The sequence below is a fragment of the Amia ocellicauda genome, chromosome 5 (assembly GCF_036373705.1).
Source record: "Amia ocellicauda isolate fAmiCal2 chromosome 5, fAmiCal2.hap1, whole genome shotgun sequence".
In the NCBI taxonomy this organism is placed as follows: Eukaryota; Metazoa; Chordata; class Actinopteri; order Amiiformes; family Amiidae; genus Amia; species Amia ocellicauda.
The window spans coordinates 41,072,046-41,096,622 of record NC_089854.1 but is presented as its reverse complement, the minus strand read 5'-3'; the positions used below and the strand labels follow the sequence as shown (position 1 = coordinate 41,096,622).

The window sequence follows — 24,577 nt, the reverse complement described above, 5'->3', positions numbered from 1 at the left end:
TCATTAATCATTTCAGTATCTGCAATACCCTCTGATTGATGATTTCTGTGGGTTGAACATGATTACTTTAAATCTTTTCCAATAGTAAGGGGTTAAGATCTTATTATACAAACTTATTTTTTAAGTTATATTTACATACAAGGTAATTGATAATATTTAAAAAAAACATGTCATTAGTAGTAGTACATTAGTAATTTGTGTAGTAAATTAATGTTATTGAAACCAGACTTTCTATGATATACAGTACTAATTACTATAACATCGACTTATGCTTAGCTTTGACATGTATACATAAAGGGATTGATTTAATTATTGGGAAACAATAGCTAAAGGATACTCCTCGTTCCCAGATTTCTATTTCGTTTTAAATTTTGTTTCTCCCTGAGACACCGCTGCAGTTGTCTGCATTTAATCAGAAGCCAATACAAACTGTACAGTGCAATTACAAATCATTTCTGTTTAGATGAATGTGACTGCTGTGTTGCTATGAGCAGCTCTATCCATCCTGGACCTTACCCACCGCAAGTTATTTTCATCTTTATTTTTCTTAAATGAAGTTTTTCATTACTCTGATCGAAGGCCACCATTTTCCCAAAATACTTTTCTATTAAGACAAATGATTCAGAGCTCTTTCTGGCACTGTTTCGTTTTTTGAAAATGTTTGAAATAAATCTGTTAAGTCAGAAACTTCTAGATTATCAGTAGAATTAGGACATGTGCAAGTAAGGTTTAGATTGCCATTATTTGTGTTGAATCTAATTGATATGCCTATATCACTCCTGTATATCTTACTACTTGGCAACAATAACACAAAGCTTTTCCTGAAACAAAGATTCAAATTATCAAGAGAATATCACCAAACTAACTGTATAACTTAAAATTCTAGGATTTTGCATAAAAAAGGAAATCTGTATTCAAATTTAAATGCCAAATGTAGTAGCTGGAGGTGACTGGAAATCAAATGTTAACTTCACTGGTTGTTCAGTTTTCTCAGCCTCCTTAGCCAAATGTAATGTTCAGCCTGTGCAGGAACTGTCACAATTTGAACACAGTTTTGAGCTTAAAGGTATGTTTGTTTTCTGATTGGTGTAATCATATGCAAAAAAAATATCCATGTCATCACAATATCTCCCATCACAGGGATTTTTGTTGTTTTTAAAATCACTTTGAGTATTGTTTTTCCCCCCACTTTATTTCATCCTTTGATAAAAGTGTGATAAATTATACAAAGAGAAGATGCCAAAAGCAAGCAGACATTTTTATTCACAAAATGGAAGCCCTTTTAAGAGACGTGTGACTTTTTAAACACACTGTTAATTATGTTTTAATCCATTATGTATTTTCTTTTGATAAAGAATATACATTTGTTTCTTCCTGCCATCCAAGGCAAACATGTATTTATTACATATTTATAACTATGGTTGTATTTAAATCTAGTTTTTCCACTGTGGTGGAATAATTTCTGCTAGAGTGATAACCTAGTGACAGTAAATGAGCAGTGTACAGGGTGATTCCCTTTGCTAATACAAGTTACAACCCTGTCTGCTGTTTAAGAGATGGCATACTGTGAAGTATTCCAATTCTGAGAAATGCCATAGTGTTGAATTATTTCTCCTGTCTCTGTTATATAGTGCATCCTGCAGTGCAGCTGTAGAAAGCCTTGTGTTTCAGCATCTGATAAACAGACTTGTTGGAGACCGTGTGAAGATGCTACAAAGAAAAGGATGGAAGACCTTGAAACTAAATTATTTAGTTTTGACTGGAAAATATGTTCTTATACATACACATACTACATATTTTCCATTGTTAATGCTGCTACACTTTATTTTGTGATTCTAGGTTTTCAATTAAGTAAGCTCTTATTGTTTTGTAAGAAATGTATAACTCAGAAATATTAAGATCATTTGAGTGCATCCCAGAGTAATCAAGAAAGTTCTGAAATGTCACCATACATTTGGTCTCTCTCTACCCAAGCTGTGCAGAACACAAACAGTGATGCATAGTTTGTATTTCTTGGGGGGAAGCTGGGGCGCTGGCCCAGACAGTCCACTCTGAGTTTTGCCTTTGTGAAGAAACACTGTTGCCTCTGGCTTCTGTTTGACTACACATTAAAGAGCCCTGACAGTAAGTTCCAGGTGGCCTGGGAGCAGTGATAGTTCTTAATGATTAAGATTGTCCTTGATCTCAATTGAACATTTTAAGTGTCTTTTTATTTTATAGTGTTTTATATATATATATGTTTATTCACACCATATGATGTAACTGTATAAATAATGTATTGACATACACTACATGGCCAAAAGTATGTGGACCTGCTCGCCGAACATCTCAATCCAAAATCATGGGCATTAATATGGAGTTGGTCCCCCCTTTGCTGCCATAACAGCCTCCACTCTTCTGAGAAGGCTTTCCACTAGATGTTGGAACATTGCTGCAGGGATTTTCTTCCATTCAGACACAAGAGCATTTGTGAGGTCGGGTTCTGATGTTGGGCGATCAGGCCTGGCTCTGTCTGCGTTCCAAATCATCCCAAAGGTGATTGATGGGGTTGAGGTCAGGGCTCTGTGACAGTCAGTGAAGTTCTTCCACACCGATCTCGACAAACCATTTCTGTATGGACCTGCCATTGTGTATGGGGTCATTGTCATGCTGAAACAGGAAAGGTCCATCCCCACACTGTTGGAAGCGTAAAATCATCTAGAATGTCACTGTATGCTGTAGCGTTAAGATTTTCCCTCAGTGGAACTAAGGGGCCCAAACCATGAAAAACATCCCCAGACCATTATTCTTCCTCCACCAAACTTTACAGTTGCCACTATGCATTCCAGCAGGTAGTGTTCTCCTGTCATCTGCCAAACCCAGATTCGTCTGTCGGACTGCCAGGTGGTGAAGTGATTCATCACTTCAGAGAATGCGTTTCCACTGCTACAGAGTCCAGTGGCCATGAGCTTTACACCAGTCCAGCTGATGCTTGGCTTGGCATGGTGATCTTAGGCTTGTGTGCGGCTTCTCAGTCATGGAAACCCATTTCATGAAGCTCGTGATAAACATGTCTTGTGCTGGCGTAGCTTTCAGAGGCAGTTTGGAACTCGGTAGTGATTGTTGCAACAGAGGACAGACGACACTCTGCAGTCCCGTTCTGTGAGCTTGTGTGGTCTACCCCTTTGCACCTGAGCTGTTGTTGCTCCTAGATGTTTTCACTTCACAATCACTTAGTCTGTGTCCTTGATTGTATACACCTGTGGCTGAAATAGCCGAATGAATAATCTAATTTGAAGGGGTGTCTCCATATACTTTTGGCAGTGTGCGTGTGTGTGTGTGCGTGTGCGTGTGTGTGTGTATATATCATCATCAGCCTGTATCGATCCACTGCTGGATGAAGGCCTCCCAGAGATGTTTCTACTTTTTCCAAAGTTTATAATTTCATCTTCTCATCTTTAATGTAGTCTTCTGCCAAGTATTTCATCTCTTTTGATAGCTTCCTTTGTCCATCTTTGATCTTTTCTTCTTGCAATTTGTGTGGCCCATTGACATTTTATCATTTTCATTCTTGCAATAATGTCACATATCTTTGTTTGTACTTTGATCTATTAATTTATTTTTCTGTGGTTTCTTGTAAGTCAAAGCATACGTGTTTCCATGCTGCTTTGTGCAGTTTTTATAACATTTTTCGTGTTTAGTGACCAGGTTTCAGAGCCATAAATGAGCACTGGAAGTGTGCATTGATCAAATACTTTTCTCTTTCAGCAGCATGCTGTTTCTTCAAATGTAATCCATCCCATTTTCACTCTTCTTTTAATTTCTTGAATAATATCTTCATAGATATTCTTAGATGTAGCAAAGCTGTTAAACATGAGTTTGGTTTTACGCTGGTTAATTTTAAGTCCAGTTGTCTTGCTTTCATCTGAGAGTTCTTGAATTTGAAGCTGCTGATCTTTAGGTATTTTCACAAATATGAAAATGCAATCTGAATATTGTAAGGTGTGCAAATACTCCATTTAACGTATGTATGTATGCACTCAAAAAAGTAACTTGTAAGATGAACGTATTTTAATTGTGACAATTTTCCATCCAACTTACATTAAAATGAAGTGGTTTCATCATATGTAATTCAGTGATGTAACTCCAACATGAATACATTAAATGAGATCAACCTGACTGAAATACTTTGGATGAACATAATTCACTGTGGCCTAACCAACACATTTAATTTGTTTATTGTACGCATTCTTATTATGTGTCAAATTTCCATCTAATTACATTGTATTTATCATACTCAAACTGTTTAAATAAATCCAGTTAATCCAGATTTCAGATTTATATAGCATTTATTAAAGAAAAAACAAATAAATTCTGTCAATTATAAATCTAATTCGGTAGACGCTGAACAGCTGACTGATATCACAGTGCCCATTTCTTTAGCTTTTTTTTACAGTAATTTTCTACAGTACTCTGCTAAACAATAAAAAATATTAAAATGCCAAATTACTCAATGAAAAAAGACTCAAAGGTTTGAGTAAGTGCAAACATAATTAATAATCATATTAGAAGTAATCAATATAATACATTAAAGTTAGTTAAATTAAAAAGTTGTTCAGTGTTAGACATATGTTCTCTGACCAACCTTTAACATTAAGTGCAGACAGATCAAGTAAACCACAGAATGATCTTTATAAATGCAATGTAAATATGTTCTGCTATAGTAAAACAAGAGTATGCATGCTAAATGCAGGAGAATAAAAAATATCAATTATTTTCTAGAGCAGGACAATTTAAGCAATTCTCTTTAATAGGCCAAGTTAGGATGGCTTGCAGCCACAGGCAACTCTGCTGAGACATTTGAACTATACACAATGTCAAAACAATAAAAAATAAATAAAGACAGATGTCCTTCAGTGCAGTTGACTGCTATATTCACTGAAACATCTTGATGTGGAAAGGTTGGACATTTGGAGACAACTTGTTTGCATTCAAGTTCATCAAAATCTTCTGGAACACTTTGGGGTAGTTCAGGTTGAGTACATATATTAGTCCAAACAGCACAGCACATCCATAGGCAAGTCTTCCAAGGTTGCTGATAACCTCCACACTTTCAAGCACCATGATAGGTTGCTCAAAATCCACATTTCCATCTCCACATCTGGAATACCCGACACCTAACTGACCTTGGCTGTGACTGCCATGGTCGAGCAGATCTTCCTCCCAACACTCCTCCTTTGGTACGGAACACCTTTATCAGGTTCTCTGTGTACTGGTCCAGTTGTGCCATGAACCTCAACAAATATTTCCACAGACAGTCACACACCATTGAGCTCACTTAACTTCGCTCACTTTAAAGAGCTGGCCACTGGGTTTTGATTTTACTCAATAGTGACATGCCACAGTATTTGCACTGCCACACCACCTAAAACTAAACAAAAGGGAAACTCTAGTTTAGGACAACCATAATATTGAGAAATACTCAATTAGTAGTAGATATGTGTCACTGTAAATGCATCTCTAATAATGATTTTGTGCAGAAAGTGTTGAATATTATCTCGTTCACTTACCACCAATGGGAAGTTACCCAGTACAGAGCCCAGTGAAGTTACAAGTAGTGTGCACCAGGACATATCTGAAAAGACACACATGGACACGGTTAGCAATATTAAAAGTAGAGTCCGACTGATACAGGTTTTTGGGGTCCAATATCGATAATTGGGGAGCAACATTTACAGATTACTTATATGTAGGAGGATAGACTTTTTTTTTTGCATGTAAAACAGACATTTTCTAGCATGGATCCCTCGAATTTGGCTCTCAAAGAAAAATTGTGACTAAGATATTCACTGAAAGCAGGATTTTCAGTTTTGAACAGTAAACTTTAACATTTACATCATAATAACCACAAATCAAACATTGCAAAAATAAATTAAAAAACATACTTTTTACTGTGTAATTAGGGTAACACTTTTGTGATTATGTAAATTCGAAGGAAATTAGAATGGGCTGTCTGGAAATAACTGAAGCTGGCGGGGCATTTTATAATGTACTACTCAGAGGGTTAACTACCAAATTTAGAAAACATATTCTTTGATCACATTTTTATTTCTACACGCAGATATGTTTCTAATCTGAGATTTCCCATTCACCGTCTGACAATGTGCATCTCACACGCATAGACACTTAAAACTAACGTTACCTTGCAGTGGGGGGCGATACTTGGTCTGAGTAGGAATACAAAATCTCAGAAAATATTGACAATTATGACATATTCTGGAACCAGACTGTCTACTGATCAAAACAAGACCATCCACGTTTTGGTAGAAGTAACACACACCCGTAGAGAGCTCAAAAGGTCAAGATGGAAAACTTGGTTTACAGTGTAGTAATACACATTGATTGATTGATTTACACCCCGGACTCTGAATGATGGCGGGCGACTCAGAAACACTTGGATGTGTTTGAGAATGAAACGCGCTGGTTGCCAAGAGAATAAGCTTTCAAATGCATTGTACGAATACAGTGTAAATTCTATGCACAAGGAGCTGCACATAACACTGCCAAATAATGCTTAAGAGGGTGTAGTAACACAGTATATAACTCTGAACTTTTTTTTTGTAACCTCTGGCAATTTACCGCTTAGGTTATTCACTGGACTTGGAACTGCTTAACTTTTAATAAAAACTGGACAATTGAGGGTGTTCTAAAACTCTTGACCGGTAGTATGTCTGTGTATATATATATATATATATATATATATATATATATATATATTATAATTCTACAGTTTACTTTTAGGAAATAGGCTTGATTTATTCAACTGAAAAGTGTGGCAGTAATAGAAGCCCTCCGACTAATGTAACCCATATTAGAACCTCAATATGACGATGGGCTATGTGAATGCCATGTATATGACATCTTTAAAAATAGTGCTTCAGTCAAAAGTTAGCTTCTTTTTTTCCTACTACTAGTAAAATCTGTATAAAACTCCAGATAATGAATTAATCAATGGCATTCTCTTTCCATATCTCTGCTGTTTCATATGGCCCTTTAAAAGTAGACATGTTATTTTAAGAAGATCAGGAGCAAATTTTGCAGTGGAACCAGCATATGTGTAAAGATTGTTTTTGGGTATACCTTCTAAAATTGCAGAATCTAACCTCTAGTTAATAAAATGTAAATGTACCTGCATTTATTCTGAGACCACAGCATTTTTTTTCCATAAAATAAAAGACAAGTATAGTAAACTCAAACTTTTGGTTAGCTAGACAGATAAAACATCACTTAAGGGTACTTTCGGAGGCCCAAGAGGATGCTGTGACCCGACATTGTGCTGGTGTCGTGATAAACAGATGGAGTCTGGCAATGAACATTATTTATTTGCTAGCTCAGAGCATGATGTCCTGCAAATTGAATTCATTCAGATGCATCTCTAAAGATTAACCTTCTTCTTTAAGGAACATTTTCAAACACGGCACGTAGCAGTTAATTTGGAAATGAATACATTCGGAATTATAGCTGCTATTCAGAAATTATCTCGTGTCATTGAGAGACAGAGGTGCAACCATTAAAGAACACATCTGATTATGGGGTGTAGATGTTTAATTATTGAAATTATAATGCATCATGTTGGAAAATTGTTAGTTCCTTTAAAAAAAAAAGCAATTTGCTTTGTGCTCACATTTCCTTTCTAAACGGGTAATCTCTTGAGATTAGTGTGAAAGGCAACCATAAATCTTAAAGAGAACCTCGTCATTTGTTTTCTACATTCCATTGTCAAATTAGTGAAATGTTTTGATGAGAATCTATGATTCGTCTGAATTATGAAAAGCATAGTGATTTTTCATATAAACAATCAAATGTGTCTGGCTTTGTGTTACTAATAGGTTTGGTAATTTGCCTGAAGTCAAGAATATTTGTCAGTCCTACTTCAATTTCTATGCTTTATCATCGTGTGTCTTCATTAGTCATGCATTCAGCCGAGAATCTGCCACATTAATGTAATTCTGTTGCCATTGTCATTGCAGTCATTTTCAGCATTTTTTTGTATTGTGTTTTTTTTTCTTGAACGTGGTACCCTAGTTATTAGAACTTGTGTAAAGAAGACTCCACCACTACTGTTAGAAAGTTTATTTTACAGATATTGGACAATGATTTGTCTTCCCTGTATTTATCCGAATTCTGCTAGAAACCCAATTAGATGGTGTAAACTGTTTGGAACTTAAAACATTGGCATGTATGTGATAGATGAAGCCCTAAGTCAATCTCATCAGGCCTGAAATAGTTATGATTTAGGACCTTGTATTTTATCTGACGGACAACTATATGAAAACAATGATATACTCTTCAAGTGAGTCACATACTGTGTCTTATCATTTAGCAGCTTGTGTAGCACGACTGAGATTCCATATTGATTTTAGTTCTCTCAACCACATGAAACATTCATGTCTACGTTCTAGGAGCAAGTACTCTACATTGTACAACAGAGTCCTGACATTACCTTCAGTGAAAACAAGGTCTGACTTTTTATTTGTAATTTTTTATATATCAATCTGTTTTTCACACGAAAGATCATGAAAAATGCATTTTGATATCCTTGAAAAGGACTTTGTAAAGGCTTGGCTTCAGGGTGGCCTATATCAGAGGTTCCCAAATGAGAGCATTTGCAGGGATTATGGTGGAAGGACACACCTGCACTGGCACAGATGTCCAGGAGTAGGAAACCCCTGCACAGACCGCAAGCTTGTGTGGAAATTCATACTTCGACTGTCTTGGCCTCAGATTAATTCTCGTGACAGGAAGTCGATGCCTGGGGCGGTCCTTCTGCAGCTTTCTCCCAGCTGCCTTTTGCCAGGTTTTGTCTTGATCTGATTGGCAAACAAGTCTGGTGTCTTGCTGCTGTTTTGAAAATGTACCTCTAATTCACATGAACTCGAGTCAACCCCATTTCCTCAGTGGCTTGTTTAGTCCTCCGTTTAATGGCAGAATGGAAATAGAAAACTAAACAAAACAAAAAACTCAATCTATACAACCCATGCCAAAAAAAAATATTCCCTTTTATAACACAATGTTTTACAAACACTTTTTTACAAACACACATTATTAAGATAAAAATATATTTTACTTCTGCTAACTCTTAGATAAGCACTCTTAAAGATGTATGTGTAATTTCTCCAAGTTTTATGACTATTATGAACTAAATTAAATAAATGTGTAAATTTGAATGAGGATTTGACCTTCTATCTAATATAAATATAATCTAATATTAAGTCTTGCATTTGCTTTAAATTTAGTCTTTATCATATTAAAACAATCATTATAATTATATATTTTGTGGTTATTTTTTAAAATTTTATTAGAAGTTATTTGAAACATTTCTAGATCCGGAACTGTAGGATTTTGATTCAGTACAACTTGTTTTTAAACTTAGGGAACACTTATCTTATTTATCATTGTTTCAAATAAATCTTAAATCTTAGATAAACAGATTATAGGATTACATGGTTTCTATCGTATTATTATTATATTTTGGATATTCATTAGAGATAGTTGTCTCGTAGATCTTTATGATGCTGTATACAATTTTCTAGAATGTCACCACTACTTTAGTAAACATTTAATATAAAAAGTTATCATTTTTCATTGGTGATTCTTAATATTTTTGAATTTAATCTAAGATAAAACTGTAGCTTTATTTAACACCTCAAAATTCAATGTTATTTTATATATGTTAAGTTTGTCTCTTGTGGTTTGGTTCTGACTGGCCCTTAACTTTTAATGACCAGAATAACAAACCAGCTTTTTAGCCTAAAATATAAAGTTTTCCTAGAAATAAATGCCAAATTCATCCTAGCTTTCTCATATATAAACAGTATATATACAGACAGATATGTTTCCTTTTTGCGCCTGATAAAGTGTATTTCATGAAGCTGTGGATTTTTAATAGTATGTGATAGATGTGTGCAGTGAGATATAAAGTATATGTGTCAGTTGTGACCCTGATTCCCTTCCTCCTCAATGTCAGTTACATTATGCAAGAGTTATATTCTAAGCAAGACTTGTCATATTTTATTCACACTGCCTTTTTAGCTTGTTTGTTATCTTGTTTATGGTCTTAAGCCCTAGATCCTTGAACCAGACACGTCGCAGCCTGCAAACCCAAAAATACTGCCAGTGAGAAGTGAAATATCTTCACCAGGAGAAGGACTTGTTCACATGGCTTTGAATTAATTATACTGGAGGTATTGCACCTGACCTTGAGTAGAGAAATTCCGAGCAAGGAATTAAGAAAATCTTATTAAGCTAATTAGATTTTCTTTGAGGAGAGCTCAAATATTTATTTATTCTTAATTTCTTAAATGTGTGTGTGTATTTTGGTAATCAATGAGAGGAAATGCATATGCCTAATTTACAATTAGGTTTACAACTTATTTTTGCTATGTTTTTCTTTAAGAACTTGAATTTGAGTTTTTTTACTATGACAGTTTTCTTTTTGCCACATAATAATTATTATTATTTAATACATAAGTGAAATGGTAACAATTTCATATTTTCAACAGATTTTCCTGATCTCTTTGTATGTAATTTTCTCAGTTTTGTGTCTGTGACTATATGCAGAATGAATATTTTTCAGATACAAGTCATTCAGCTGTGTTTGGCAGCATAAAGATAGCCCTAGCATCCATGTTCTTAAGGGAAATGTTATAAATGTCAGGAGGATTGAGAGTGAACCAAGACGTGCTACTAATGGACTTGAGTTGACACCAAGAGAAGGGTAAAAATAAGCAATGAAGTCTTTAAAAGACCCTGTTCCTGTATACCTATGTGACTTCTCACTGAAGTGGAACGCATTTGCCAGCCCGCACAGCTTCATTATCCGTCTGCGAAACAGGGGCCGCTGAGGATGTTACATTCATCTTCAATAAAAGAGACACAGCAGAAAAAATTGATTCTGTGAAACAAACCAAATTGGCTCGAACTGAACAAACAGCTTTGTTTATTACTCAGATTGTCTCAGTTGTACTCCACTCGGCTATTTATTTTAAATGAATATAGCACAAATGTTTCAATGACCAGTGATTCCCAAAGAATTAAAAGCCAATAAATGTAGCTGTAGTAAGTTTAAACAATATCTGGGTTTAAATTTCACCCAATTTGATTCCAATTGTTTTCTATTGCTTTCTACTAAATCCCCTTTTTTTAGACCTGTGTGCCATTGGTCTTTCTGTTTAGTATGCTGATGAAAAATGGCTCTTTCAGCCCCCTGCCCCCCCAACACACATCCAGAGGTGACTGGTTCAGCTCAGGCATTATTGGGAAGTGCCCTGGGGAAGTTAGAGGTGAATAAAACCATTACAGTGAACAGTCCACTTTGTTGTTTACACTGCATAATAGATAAATAGAGCTTTCTTACTGTGATTGTATTAAAGCAGTTCAAATAAATATTGTGTACCATTGCTGAGAAACAATAGCTGGGCAAAAACATCTATATTCTTCTAAAAAAACACTGAATACTGATTGTTGTTGTAAGGTATCTTCATGTTTTGAATGCCATAGTCTGGTAGTACAAGCAATTGCTCATGTGATAGTGGCAAGCTTAGATGTTTCTAATTGGTTGATGCTGACAACTCAAGAGTGTAGCAATTTAATCATAATCAATTACAATGTGCAATTCTGCTGCTTTGCCATTCATAATAACAACCGCAGACTGAATAATTGTGAACAGCAGTTGGAATGACATCGTGTAAGTTTGGCAGGATGTTCAAAAACTGTAAGCGTGTCATCCCTTCCACAGCTCAGTTTGTTTCAGAGATGGAAATTCATGGGTGGCTGAACCTGTTAAAACATCTCCATTCCTAATTATTAAAAAGACCAGGGAGATTATCAATTTCATATTAAAAACTAATACTCTATCAGGAACTATCCTTTGTGTTATTAGACAGTAAGTAGTGGGGTTTCAATGGAAGAATGGAAGAACAAGAGCAAGCCCATATATTTATTGATTTATTGATATGTATACTTCTGTGATATAAGTTGATGGAGCTGGCAATCTCGTAGTTTATTATGAACCCTTCGGTGAAACTACCTACATCAAACTCATCACTATATTTCTCTAGCAATGGATCTTTTAATACTATTCATCACATTTTCTTTATTACAATATCCTGCCATTTTTTAAACATTTAAACATTTTTTTTGCACTTAATATAAATATAAGCTTTCATCATTTCATCTATAACAGGCTGTGCATGATACACGAGGGAATATTAGATGGTTTTACACTGATATTTCTGATCTGTATCAAATGCATCAGTACATTTGATCAGGATCAGTGATGTCACGTCTACACTGCCATGTGATCAGGATCAACTTTCAGCAACCCCAGGGGTCTTCACATGCACACGAGTATGCAAGTCCAAACTTCATTATATATATATATATATATATATATATATATATATATATATATATATATATATATATATATATGTTAAATTAGTAATTTAAAACACAGAGCAAATACAATCCATGTATTTGCATATTTGTTTCACAACCAAAGCATTTTAAATATAAATACAAAGAATTTGCTAATATGCTAAAAAAAAACATTAAATGAACCATTTACTGTTAATTTTAACAATATATTAATTATAATAAGGGAATTAGGGAACTGTGCTCCACTGATGTGCAGGCTGTTAGTTTGCCACCTGCCTTTAAAACACACGCCGCTGCAGTGCATGCTGGGACTTGAGCCAGTCAAGCATTTACACTCCCAAGATCAAATTTGGGAAGAGGTTGTTTTTAAATTTATGGGTAATGTTTTTGTTTGTGTGTTATACATTATTGGTGTTATGCTGTAGTTGAATTTCCCAGTTGGGATTGATACAATTCTATTTAATCTTAATTAAAAAAAAAGTCATGGAAATGTCTGGTTGAAACAGTTGTTGGAATAATTAATACAGATAATGTTGTTCTCATTTTAAAATGTGTCTTTAGTGTCTTCATGTATCCGCCCGGTTTCTTTGCAAGAACAAAATAAGCAGGGAGATTAAATAGTGCTTCCTCATTGCTTGTCTCCAGGATTATTCATGCAAGGGACAATTATGCAAAAGATAGTGTTGACTCTTGAAGGAATTACCACTCTTGAGTAATTTGCCACTGAATGGCCTTTGGAGAGGTGTGATTTGGGTGAGCTGACTGTTCACTATCCTTTCATCTGATGATTACAGGCTTCACACAACTCCAATTTTATTCTGTTGTCATCTGTACACCCACTATAATTATGGTAGCAGAAGTGATTTTGATCTCCTACTGTTTTCCAACTGAGATGATTCGGTCTACGTTAAGTATGAGGCTCTTCACTTAGATCAGCCATACACATATAATGGCTTTAATAAAGGCATTTTGATGGAAATTAAACAAGATAGTGACACTTGTAAGAGCTTTTGTTAATGTGTGGTAAATTCCTACACATTGTCTAGTCCTTAAGGTTTGTTTCACACAGCATGGTGCTGTTATAAAGTCACGATGACAAAATAGAATGATTTCAGTATATAGATGTATGTTTATTTATGATTTGTAATACATGTTAAACTTCAAGGTTATGTACTGATATCTGTGACAAAATAAAAATAAAAATAAATTAACACCTGATTAATGAAATAAGTCTGGAATGCATACAAAGTTAAAAGAAATTTGAATTATTTTAATTTGGCATTTTGTTTTTTCTTTTACTTTTCTGTTTTACTCACGTGACTGAGAAAAGTATATTATATCTCTGCCTGTATTATGCAAAGCACTAATCAACAAATCGGCAAACATTAAAAGATCCTCATCTAACAGTGACATTTGAAGTATAATATTAAATAGTTTGGAAATCCCAGAAGTACAGCTTGATAAAAATAGAACAGCCCTGGTATTTCCAATAATATCACAATAAAGGCAAATTTTGAAGATGCAAGAAACCAAGAATGTTTCAAAAGTTGCAATCTCATACAATGTCATTTGCCTAATACTGGACAGGAAGGCTAATAAAATATAGCTTATGATGGCTGGATCAAATGATTTCTATTAAACATAACTATAAACTGTATCCCATTCAAAATATTGAGGTTGTTCGATTTACTTTACGGTTCAAACATATGGAAGCTGAAATATTTGTCACACCAAAAACTTAAGATTTCAGCAAATTTGAGGGCCTTGGCTGTCATGGCTCACAGATTGCAAGTGGATATTTAGAGACATTAGTCAGCATTACAAACACTTTACACAGGGATAAGACATTGCCTTTGACTAGTGTTTGACAAGATCCCCAGCCTCATACATATTGAAGTTGGAGGTGGACTGAGGAACAGAAGTGATTGATAGAACTCTCCAGCAGGAGTCAAATCCGTGTTACACCCATCGATTGTGGAGAGGAACAGCCATTAGTGATTTAATAGTTAGATACCCTGAGCCAAAGCCTGAAACCATCTTAGGGTGAAATTTAGCCATGCTGATAGATTTGGCTGGGATTCAAGGAAAATGCTCTTAACCGTAGATGTCTCTGTCTTCATCAGGAAAAAACCAAAACAAAACGTTGTTCTATGAGTGTGTGTGTGTGTGTGTGTGTTTGTGTGTGTGTGAGAGCATGTCTGACTGCAGTGGGTATGAATTTGTTACAAGAGATTATTTGTTCCGCCGTTTCGGTTTTATTAGGCTTCCAGTTCTGCCTGGTCTATTCAGTTAGAGTTGATTAATTAGACTCCAGAGTGTTTACCGGACATGTTTTTTGGAAAGCGGGATTGATTATTTGTGTAGTGTGTGACAGCGTCCATTGATATTGAAGACAAACATAATACATTTGCATACAAATCCCGTGGGAAATAAAATAATGAACCAACAGCTGCTAAATGATAGATTGTTGAAAACTTTCTGTGGAAAACTATTTTTAGAAGTGTGACTGTCATACTTGGAATCTCATTTTGCATTTGTATTGTTTATTTACTTCCCGGGCCTCACAATGCCTTAAAAAAATTGAAATGGGAGACTTTTGCATATGTTGGCTAAATCATCATATTGTACCTCTTGGATGCAATCCAGCTCTGTGAGTATGGGATCTTGCAGTCATTTATATTTTATGGCTTGCTGTGGAAATGCACAAAGTCATGAAAAAGTGTCAAGGCTGGTTATACCATGCACTGGTACACACATTTTATGCAACGTCAAACCCTGTATTCTTGTCAATATGAGTGGTATGAATAGTGTGATACCCTGATCTTAGATTAATCTACAGCACCTAAGCATTCTGTTACTTGGGATATCTATAGCCCAAACAGTATGCATTCATGGTAATGTCATTGTTGCTTTTCTCTGGTAGATGTTTTTCCCAGTATTCATGCTTTTGATGATGTAAAAGTATTGGCCTAGGAGACCATTTTTACCACATTCTGGATTGATTTTTACCACATTCTGGATTGATTTTTTTTTGTGGTGTTTCAAACCTATCTAGTAAGAACTTAAAATTCCAGGCAAAAATAATAAGAAATATCGAATCAGTAATTCGCAAATATGCTTTCTGCATTGTCTGATTCACTTCCAATCAATGTTATTTTCGATTGGATTGCAGTGTGCTTAAGTGGGAAGTGGTAAAAGCAGACAGATAACCATTTCTCTAATACAGTCATGTTTCTTATTCAGCTTATGCATTATGAATAGACGGCTGTGATTAAATTAAATTAACATGTGTATGTTTAGAGCATAATAAATTAAGCTGTCTGAGCTGTAATGGAATATAATTGTTTATTGAGGATCTGCGAAGGTCAAACCTCCCTTTTTCATCCCACACCACTTTACTTAATGAAATCTATCAGGAAAGCTAAAGGATGAGGTTGTATGGGACAGGTAGAGCATCTCAAGGTGATTATATTGATAACAACTCTAGGACTCTCAATATTAGCACACACCATGTACAGAGGATAGAACAGTTACTGAAAGCTTAATATCTGCTGCCTATCTGCCAGTCCATTTAACACTAACATTTCTCTCTCTCTCTCTCTCTCTCTCATATATATATATATATATATATATATATATATGGGCTCAGTTCAAAAAGTGATTTATTATGTACAGTGCTGTTGATCAAAGACATACATATACAAAACCCTTCCAATCTAAACGTGAAACGGTTCCCTATTTAAACACGTAGCTAACAAAAGACACGAACACAAGACAAACTACAAAATCCATCATACAGAAGCCAAATCCAAGTCCAAGTCAATAAATGCAATTCCTTACCATAGCCTCTCTACTTTCTCCTCGCTCACTATTTCACGGAATGGCATCATGATTTTTTATTTTTTATTTTTTGAAGAGCTTAAGCTTGTATTTCTACTATTTCACATTTTTATTTGTATACATTTACAGCTGACCTTCTTTTACATTTGTGAAGGACTGAAAATGTCCATTTCAATACACATGTTAATATTCTTTTACAATATTAATACTTTAGGCTTTAGGTTAACATCATTCACTGTCCTCATAGTGATATAAATGCTAACGTTAGTAAAACAACGTAAATCCAGTGAAGATAAGTTCTACATAAAGTAATTGAAGAGCAATGTATTGTATATCATTTGAATGGCCGATAACATGTAGCAAGTGTTTGTTTAGTCTGAATGCAATGATGCTATCTGTGTTAATAATATTCTGTACAAATGTAACAGTGATATAGGGTCTTATCAGACTGTGGGCGTACTCAAGGAGAGAAAACGCTAAAAGTGGCTTGTTCACAGGGGGATATAATTATTGTGTGATGTGTAGAGACTCCTGTGTGCGATTGTAATTTGTTATCATAATTCTCCTAACACTTCTAAACCAAAGGCACACTGAATGAGAAGAGTTGTCTGCTCACTACTAGCTCTTTGTGTGAAGAGAGAAAGCTGTATACAGTTCATAATCCCAATATATATGTGTTGATGTGATTATTTTTACAATGTAAAAATAAAGTCAGCTATGTTGGAATTATTTGGTAAGAGAATCGAGGGCAGAGTTTATTGAGGGTGTATGAAAAGGCCTTGAAACTGTGAGGAGGTACCTTGTTAAATACCATAGGTTATATATGTGATTGCAGAATTACACAAACTGCAAGTGGGTATAACAATGACCTACAAGGAATTGGAACATCATGCGATCAGCACTATTGCCAGCGGTGTTTGAATTTCTCTACAAATTGCTTGAGTTGTGGACATGTATCCAGACTTTTCAATCAGGAGCACAGAGAGAGATCATCACACAGAACGATTTACCAATCTTCCTGGTAAAAACATTCTGAAAGGGAGGGAATGAACCAGCTATAAAAAAAAAAACCTCACTTCACAGTTTCTGTAAACAAGTATGAGGATTGTAATGTTATGAATCCTTCATTTTAACCGATATCATAATGTATGATCACAAAAACCTGATCATATAAAGTATCTTTAAGACAATGACCGTAAGCATAGCCTGTGTACCATTTCCATGTCAAACAATGTCATAAAAGTTTGAGTAATACGTGTTTGACATTTGAGCACATCTCTACGTCACAGTTACAGAATCTGGTTTAAATGTAGAATAATTGTGAGCACCCTACCATGCATTGTAAAATGAGCTCAACGAACGCAACGGTCTACATGTATGGTTCAGAGTAATTTTGCAAAGTCTATGACGTATTTTGTGTAATTTGTAACCATCTGGAGAACTCTTGTGGAGCACCAGATGCATATGGTTGGAGTCTGATGTTTTTTCATACACATGTATGCACAAATGTATCCTTTTTTCACTTTCTCAGCTATTTCTGCAAAATCCTGCTAGACTCATTAAAATGCAGTGCAATTCAGACTGCCATACAGGGTGGCATTAGGTATTTATATTACAGTTGCGAATAGAACATTAAAACAGCCCATTCTGAAGTGTAATCATTTGCAATAGTTTTCATCCTATGAGGAACGAATGTGTTAAAAATTCAATTCATATATTCTATTTAAAATGTTCTGAATAGGGTTGGTCTGTGTTTCCTGGAACACGGGAGAATGGCATCAATATTCTGCAGTGATTCAAAAATTGGTTCAGGTCTAATGAAGCTTAAATGATAAATGTGTCCTTATTTAGGTGCCAATCTAGCAGACATTTAAAAAAAATATATATATAGTTCATGGAATCACTTTTCTTACCCTTTTAAGGTAAAAGCAGGTTAGACATCCTGCCATTTCATATCTTCGCAAAATGCAAGTGTTTATCACAGATTGTATTACTGGGTAAGTCACATGCTTTTCAGCCCAGCTACATAGAAAAGAGAACGGAATAAGGATAGAACAAAAACAGTCACGTCTAATAAAATGGAAAAACAGATTGAATCTTCCTGTGGCTGTGTCTTTGTTGTTGAACAGACCTTTGTAGAGGCAGGCTATGGTATTCTCGTTAGTTTAGAGTTTGTTTGATTACTGAACAAAATTGTGTTGAGTTGCCATGCAAGTACTGTGGAGAGAGAGAAAAAAACTAAAATCAAAGAAGCAATACTGCAGTCCGGGGTGAAATAAAGAAAGAAAAATAAATCGGTTCAGTGCTGGGGTATTCATGCTACCACACAGCAAGGAATGCAGGCAGACAGGGGGTTAGTAGCCCAACGCTAGTTAAACCTGACCCCTTTCATGGGTTCCAGGCCAGGCAACATCCTCCCAGCAGCCACTCAGAGCTCAAGTGACATATATACATGTAAAGCAGAGTCCTGTGAAAGCTCCGTAGAGGGCATGTCTTGAATTTGCAGGAGTGTGTCAGTCACCATTCACAGTCTCTGTAGGCGTTCTCAAGGCCTGCTCTCTAGCGGTCTCACTTTGATCACTTAGATACAAGGCTCTGCCTCTTTCCCTGCTTTTCCCCTGACCGGCTAAAGTGTTGTCACCATGCATATGTGGAGTGTAGGAAACGAAAACACAAAAACAACTTACGCATTTCAGTACCAAAGACCAAGACCTCAGACAAATTCAAGGGTGCGACTATAAGAAGAAATACATTCTTCATCTAGCGTTCTGCTGAGCTTTGGTGCATTTGGCCTTGATTGTGGTGTGGCCTCACACTCTAGGGGAATAGAGAAGAGTCCCCTTCAATCTCACCTGGGGCATCCCTTAGGGTGTAAACACCAGGTCCTGACCACAAATGCCTCCAGGTTGGACTGGGGTTTGCTAAGTTGTCTCAGCTGTTACAAGCTGGCAGATCCCCCTCAGGGTAGATCTCCTTTCTCAGCTCTACGACATGCTTCATAATATTTACAGTCTTTAGGCTGAACTGTGATATTGCAAATTTACACATGATTCAGTAAATTCAGAACATAAGTAACCCCATCTTTAATGACAGCCTAAGTTTACCAGTAACCATAACTAAGCATAGCTCAGACCACGATTTGAATGCTGAACGTAATTTAAGTGCATATTTTCACAAGATTACTCAAAATGATGCTCCCTAAACAAACTTAATGATGGCATTAGACAATTCCTTTCTTCACATGTATTCCTTTTTAAAATGTAGCTTGGCAATTACTAAAAGGTTGGATTGATTTCCTTCTTGGAAAATGGCCACCATTGCCAACATGGGAATTCTGCGATGGCCTTATAAGTAAAATTCATCCTCAGGACATGCCCTTACCTGTGTACTAAAATGCATGCTTGTATCACCAAGGGCACAATACCCCCTAGTATTTCACAAATCTGCTGGACTTATAGGACAGGTCATTTACAGCTGCTGGAATCATAATTGGATAGTGCTCCATCACAAAAACACTGAAGGAGGTCTGTTTTATAATTGACATGTAAATAAGGAAATACAAATTGTACCCTCATGAATAACATTCTGGAGAAATATTAGCCCACCATGTGTTTGCTCCCAAAAAGATCTCAGCTGTAATCTATGTCATCTTTTACTATTATACAGTAGAGCTGTGTAGATTTTCTCAAGTCCCAAAATTAGATTAGGTGGATTACAAAGAGGCTGTCTCTCATGTAATCTCATTACGTTTAGATTTTTGTAAGGATTATATTATATCCTCAACAGGAACCCAATCAGAAAATGTTTAGTGACTCTTTCAATATTCATGAATGGCTTCTTTTATTTATACTCATTTATCAGACTAAATGGTTAGAGGAAAATGTCAGCATGAAATTATACATAATGTATTTTGTGTGCAAGAATACTTACTTACTATTATGGGAAATAAACTTGTATAGGACAACAGAAACTATGGATGCCTTATAGTATCTAAATATTCAGTATAAGCTGAGAGCATATCTTGAAACAGTTCTCTTCTTTTAACAAGCGTTCAGTTTCATGATGCATATAAAAAGGCAACAGAGCATAAGAGAGTAGATTTTAATTTAATTGTATTTTTTATTTAAATGTGGTGCACCAATCATATTTTAGAGTCAGTACTGCAGCTGCTTGTATTTGTTCTGCAGTAAGATGACAAAACCCAACAAATCGTGTTGGCAAATAAGCTGTCACAGCCGACCTACAAGTGTGTGTGATCACGGTTACATGTAAGGCATGGCATCATGGCAGGAGGGCTTGTGTTCAGTGCAGTAATTAAGCTTAAGCCGCAGTTATTACGTAACTATTGTATCGGAGCTAAGACTTCCTGCTGTGGCTTTGCCATCTACGGATCAGTGTGACCCAAGATCCATGTAGGTCATCTACGGTGAGTTATTCACTGTCAGTTTAGTAAGCATCTGGCTAGTCCTGGGGTTTTGATGTACCGAATATGACCCTATGAATATGTTACCCTGTCCTGCCTATTTATAGAGCAGAAATTAGACACAGCAGTGCTTCTTTGGGCTCTTTTTATTCATCATTAAAAAGTATCCATGAAAGTAATTGTTTGCACATAGCACAATCGAGTTAACCCAAACATATCATTAAAATCATTTGTTTTGCACCGTATGCCTTATAAAAAGACCATCAGCCTTACTAAAGAACTGTCCTTAGATGGTACCCTGTAGGTGGTGGAATCATTTGGGGGTTTGTAAATTAATTATAACACAGTTTAAGTGGAGAGGAAAATAAACCTTAAGCATACACATTATATGTGTAAATGTAAATGTTGCAACCTCTAACAGACAGAAAGCCATTTTGTTTCACAAGATACCTGATCCAGACATTCATTAATGCATTCATTGGGGAAAAAATGTGTTTTATCCTTTCAAAAACGAAATAACTCAAAGTCTGTTCAAATAAAGACATGCACAGGATTACAGCAGTAAAGCTGGCAGATTAAATAAATCATCAGAAGTGCATTTTTTTCCCCAACGCTGTTTACAATGAGAGACTGAGTGAGACCAGATACAGCTGAATGTTATATTGATTACAATTTCAGTAGAAAATTGAATTCGGAGGATTGTCAAGGCTTTTGAGACCTGTGTCATAAAGATGTGATAGAAAAAATAGGAAGTCTCTATCTCAGAGGAATTATCAAGGGAAGATTGATGTCACTGGCAATGTAGCGATGAATATTATTTTCCGCTCACGATGTCATACCAGTAATAACAATGGATTTGACCAAATCGCACAGGGATATAGTCCAAGGCCTTGCCAATGTAATGGTGCTATGTGCTAAATGAAGGGTATCTCAGTTTAGGAATAAGCGTTATCATTTTAAAGGCACTTTAAAAGCTGAAGGTTCAAGGTAAGCAACTCCACTGTCGACACCTCAAGTGTCTACAGTAATACTATGCACTTTGTTATTATTATTGTAAACCTTTACAAACACTGCAGACTCTTATAATTATAATAGATATGAGGAGCACATTTTAAGCATAGTAAATAGTATTTTGCATGTTTTTAGTTGCTTCTTTATTTTGTTTGTGAAGTAATCATATATAATTTGATTGAATACATTGGTGTTATTAAAACTACATTAAGAAGGATCATACATTTGGTCATTAGCAGGTAAAACATAATTAGCCAATGGCATTGTACACAGAACACTTAACTTTGGAAACTTATGTGTGTAAACAAAAATGGATAAATATGTAATTACCAAGAAAATTATTACCAAGAAAATCAAAGCATTGACCTACCCATGACTCACAAAAGTCCAAACCTGTTTTGTATGGTGTTTTTATTTATAAACAGGAGAAAGTGGCTTCTGAAAAGAAACGAAACTGCGTCAGACAACTTTGTAATGTGTGATTTGCCATTTACAAATAGGCATAAAATCTAATCATGTGAGAGCAAAATAAAAAAAATATGGTACAATAATGTGTAAATATGGACTTCTGGACAATATACTGGAGACACAATTCTGTTATTTTGATGCTTGTGGAGCATTTAAGCCATCAATAAAAGAAACCGAACTAAAAGCTCCATCTGAGCACATATCTGTGATTAGAATTCTTACTAAGGTTACCATTATACAAATTGCATCGTTCAGACAGATTTATGTATGTTGTGGGAATAGCTTGGGATGCTTTCATGACTATACTGTTTCTTACAATGCTGACATGATATCGAAGTACATTTTGTGGAGGCAAAGTATTTATCAGGGGGCATCTCTTAGGGCATATCAGCAAACATTTCACATTGAAATAACATAGATGTTTTGTTTTTTTTTGTCTTTTCTAGCCACAATAGTGCTGAATGAACTCAGCTGGACTGAGAAGCTGGAAAAAGTGTTCAAGAAAAACAGAGAAGATGATCCCACGTTACTTTGGCAGGTGTTCGGCAGTGCGACTGGTCTAGCCCGCTATTACCCAGGTGAGTTTTAAACTGTTTAACAGTGTTTAAAAGTCTTTATATGTATCGCCCTGGAACTAGGTGCGCTCTACACCCAAGGTCTGTAATACAATTTAAAAAAAACAAAAGGCAATGGTCAAAAGTCAGGAATAAGATTCAAATCAAATCTTTCTAGCTGGTGGCAAAGGAGAGAGGGAGTAATTCACCAAAGCAGGCCTCACATTCTTCCTAATATTGCATATGAAAACTGAAGGTGGCTTGACATTTTGTTACATAACCCTCGAAGCCAGGATTCTAACATAGTGCAGCCCTCATTGTCAGTCTGTTTTCATCTCGCAATGGCTTCCCTGCCTGCTGTTAAATATTGAAACAGAATAATGCAGGTTTATTGTGTACGTCTTTGTCCCTGGAAATCCAGTCCCAGATGCTGTTCTTCACAGTAGTGCCTTGATCATTTTAATCAGTGCTCAGGGTACTATTGAAAAATGGAAAACGTGACCTTTTTTCTGTCGTTTATTTTTTATATCCTGTCAAGTTGTCCCCGGATTAATTTCATTGCCTCTCTCCATAAATATGCATTATCAAAGACATAATTAATTGCCTTACTGCTTAACCAAGGTGAATTAAGGTATATGCAGTCTAATGTATATTCAAATCACATTTTTTGAGCACAGGTAAAATTCAGAATACACAAAACTAATACATGAGGTATAAAACTAAGAACAAAACTGCCTTGGCACTAACTAATACAATGGACAGTCTTATTTTCCAGAGCTTAAAAAACTTCTCTCTTGTCTTCAGTGTAAGCACCTTTGAGTGCATTGGCATTGGCCTGTTTACTGGAAGCTCCCCAGATCGCTCCAATATTTTTAAATTGGAGTCAGGTCAGGTTACTTTAATGGCCAGCATTTGTGCGTCTTCTAAGGAGGTGACAGTCAGTAGTACATGGTAGTATCTGTCTGAATTTAAGTTTCCTTCAATCATGCCATCGTCAGTTCCCATAGAGCTAAAGAGGGCACGTAATTATGAAGGCCTCATGTTTGTTTCCTTGCTTTAGTTACTGTTCGGAAATAGTGTTTTTTTTTTCTCATTGTACAAATGAGGCCTTCTCTATAGTTCTTTAGAACAGGCTTGCACTTTGGGCCTATGCCATTGCACTGCTTACTGAGGTTTTTTATATTTTGATACTCTTCTGAACTGTTGCTCGAGAATGGGCTAATTGATTCTGTGAGTCCCTTACATGTGTTTTCATAGACCTCTCAAACATTTCAGCTTTCTGCTTTTACAGATGTTTTATTTGGTCTCCAGGATCTGGCTAGTGTCTACATTTTACCTGTTCACTGATACTTTTCAATAATTAACCTTGCTTTGCTACTTGGAGCACCAGCTATTTGAGCCATCGTTGTATGCATTTTCTTCACCACTTACTTCATAACTTGCTTTGAATTACACTCCTTAATGTTTGCAATTGCAAAAATATTAAACTTTCTGAATGTGCTTGGATTCAAAATAAGCTCTTATGAAAGTGTATTACTATTTATAAGACAAATTATATTGAATAATTATTGGTAAAGAAATGCAACTGCAATGATTTTCTTTTCAAGTAAATTAAAATATGTAATAGTGTAATACTAACAATGCACAGAGCAACTTCTTATGGTTTACAAATAATGGGGTATACATATATATACACACACACAGTACTGTGCAAAAGTTTTAGGCAGAAAAATGTAATAACTAAATATGGATTTGATGTAGATTTTTCTTCTGTTCACTGACTTTGCATTTAGTTAATTGATAAATATAATCTATTGACATGTCTATTTTTTAAAGCATTCTTACTTTACGGCATTTTTTCACA

At 35.6% G+C, this 24,577-nt stretch overlaps 1 protein-coding gene across 5 annotated transcripts in view; it reads left to right on the top strand.

Moving 5' to 3' along the window:
- Positions 1-24,577, top strand: part of LOC136750280 (voltage-dependent calcium channel subunit alpha-2/delta-1) — a 189,315-nt gene that overhangs the window by 90,588 nt on the left and 74,150 nt on the right. For all 5 annotated transcript variants that reach the window (XM_066705221.1, XM_066705220.1, XM_066705219.1 and 2 more), the window contains exon 7: positions 22,606-22,737. In XM_066705221.1, coding sequence (XP_066561318.1) covers positions 22,606-22,737 — 132 coding nt within the window. The remainder of the gene's footprint in view (positions 1-22,605; positions 22,738-24,577) is intronic.